Source organism: Rhagoletis pomonella, unplaced genomic scaffold (genome assembly GCF_013731165.1).
Source record: "Rhagoletis pomonella isolate Grant_MI unplaced genomic scaffold, Rhpom_1.0 Rhpom_scaffold_00001, whole genome shotgun sequence".
NCBI classification, from domain to species: Eukaryota; Metazoa; Arthropoda; class Insecta; order Diptera; family Tephritidae; genus Rhagoletis; species Rhagoletis pomonella.
Window position 1 is genome coordinate 91347447 of NW_023458555.1, and position 2376 is coordinate 91349822.

At 36.1% G+C, this 2376-nt stretch overlaps 1 protein-coding gene across 1 annotated transcript; it reads left to right on the forward strand.

Annotated features, from left to right (window-relative positions):
* Positions 1–716: 716 nt before the first annotated feature.
* On the forward strand, positions 717–1895 carry LOC118734161 (putative nuclease HARBI1). The gene is made up of 2 exons (XM_036463882.1): positions 717–926; positions 986–1895. Exons 1-2 carry the CDS (start codon positions 717–719, stop codon positions 1781–1783), a joined length of 1008 nt encoding a protein of 335 aa, XP_036319775.1. The 3' UTR covers positions 1784–1895.
* The last annotated feature ends 481 nt before the right edge of the window (positions 1896–2376 follow it).

Here is a 2376-nt window from a genome sequence, read left to right on the forward strand (position 1 = left end):
AGTTCAACTTCAAAGGGACAAGACAATAGAGCTGTTCAGGATGTTATGGAAAAGGTCTTGGATTTGCAGTTGGAATTGCATTTGCAAATTTTTTGCTTGCTGCCATGGCAACCGTGTGCATTTTATTGCTGTGAATTTACAAATGCAACGAATATGCAAATCTCCTGGGTTCCAGTTTGTAGAGACCTAAATGAATTTAGTAATTGGAAATCAACAGAGTTCCGTCAATTTTTATTGTATTCTGGAATATTTGTGTTAAAAAATATCATTTCCGACGATTTGTTTTATCTATAGGGTAGGTTAAGGAGCTTTTCGGCCGATTCAAAATAACGTTCCGGTTTGGGTTTCGGTTTTGCCAAGTGTTTCGGTTTCGGTTTTGGTTTCGTTCTTCAAACTATATTTCGGGTTTGGTTTCGGTTTCGTTCCGGTTTCGGTTTTTCACAGAAATTTTGTTGATATTATTTAAATCACAATGGGTCATATGCATAAAACTAATGCACACTATTTTCAATAGCAATCACTTTAAAGTTTCAAAATCGGTATGCATAAAAGCATTGCGCTGTATAGTAATCACTACTTGAGTTTACTACTTCAATTTCGAAAAAGTATATGCTTGTAATTAAAATTCATAAAAATTGTAATCACTTGAAAAAATAAGTGTTCGCAATTTGATTTTTAAGTGTGGGTAAAGGTAGACTACGTTTTTATTCCATATCATGGCGATGTTCCTGAATCTTGAAAATAGAAAGAAGACTTTCAAAAAGAGACGAACTGGGGAAGATTTAACATATCGGGCGCTTTATCGGTTTTCGCGGGAGAATGTACATTGGCTTTCATCTAATTTCTTGCCAGAAAGTCACGAGACCCAATCAAATGAGCTTAAAATGCAGACTTTCTTGCGGTACATTGGTGATCCGGGCTTCCAAGTAAATATTGACTTTAATGGATTTGCATATTTAACCCGAATTTAGCTGCTTTCTATAAGGTAGGCGTTAGTGAAGATGTTGGAATCCACCAAACGACCGTTTCCAGGACCGTTTGGGAAGTTTCTCGTTCAATAGTAAAAAAGTCATCCGATTGGATAAAGATTCCTCAAACCGAACAGGAAATGAACTTGGCAAAAACAGAATGGCAAAGAAAATTAAAGTTTCCAAATGCAATCGGAGCATTGGATTGCACTCATGTACTAATATTAAAGCCAAGCATCCATGGGGACGAATTCATTAACAGAAAGGGATTAGCATCGTTTATTGTTCAGGTTACATGTAATGCGAATGAGAAGATAACAAGCTTTGATTGCAGAAGGGCAGGATCCGTGCACGACTCGAGAATTTGGAAAAATTCCATAGTTCGTGAACTTTTAGATGAAAATCCTGCAGGTGCAATTTTGTTGGGCGATGAGGGCTATGCCATTACTCCATGGCTGATGACCCCATATCGTAATACCACGAGCTTTTCGCAAATGGAGTATAACAAACTTCATTGCAAAGAGCGGGTTATAATTGAGCGAGTGTTCGGTCAAGTAAAAAGGCGATTTACAATTTTGCAGTCGAAAATTCGAATATCAACTAATCGCATACCTACAATCATAGCTGCGTGCTTCGTTTTACACAATGTAGCGAAGTATCTAAAAGAACCTGATTTTGATGAGCCAATAGAAACCACCAATTTTGAAACCGGCTTAGCCTTTCCGATCCATGATCAAGCAAATAGCACCATAAGAAAAAGAGGTATACTGAGAAGAAATGAGATTGCGCGCTACATAAACTCCATTTCGAATTAAATTTCACATTTCTTATTATTGCAATATATTAATACTGGTTGTTTTCTTGAAAATGATTATGTATGTACATATGTATGTAGTATCATATAAAAAGAGATTCACTTACGGCCCTTTTCTCAACTAACCTTTAATTTAAAGCTCACTTTATATTTAAAGGTTGCTTTAAAATATATAGCTATGTCTGAAGTAAAGCATTTGTATATCGGTTTTGACGTATGTATGTTTCTTGGTTGTAAATCAATTTAAACCGATAATAAAATGCTTTACTCTAGACACAACTATAAATTTTAATGCAATCTTTATATATGTACATATAAGGTGTGCTTTAAAGTTAAAGGTTGCAGGAGAAAATGTCCCTTAGCGTATTTCTGCGTGCGAAGCTTTTGCTACCTTGAGCTGTTCTTCCATGACCTCTTCTTTTCTTGCGAACACTTATAATTGACGCAATAGAACAAGCCTTTGTAGAAGCACATTGGACAACCCTCTCGTTTCATCAGTTTCCAACCTTCCTAGAATCTTTAAAATATGTTTATATGGAAAGGATCGAGGCAGAGGTATCTATGCAAACAACTAATGTCAACGAACCTTTTCCG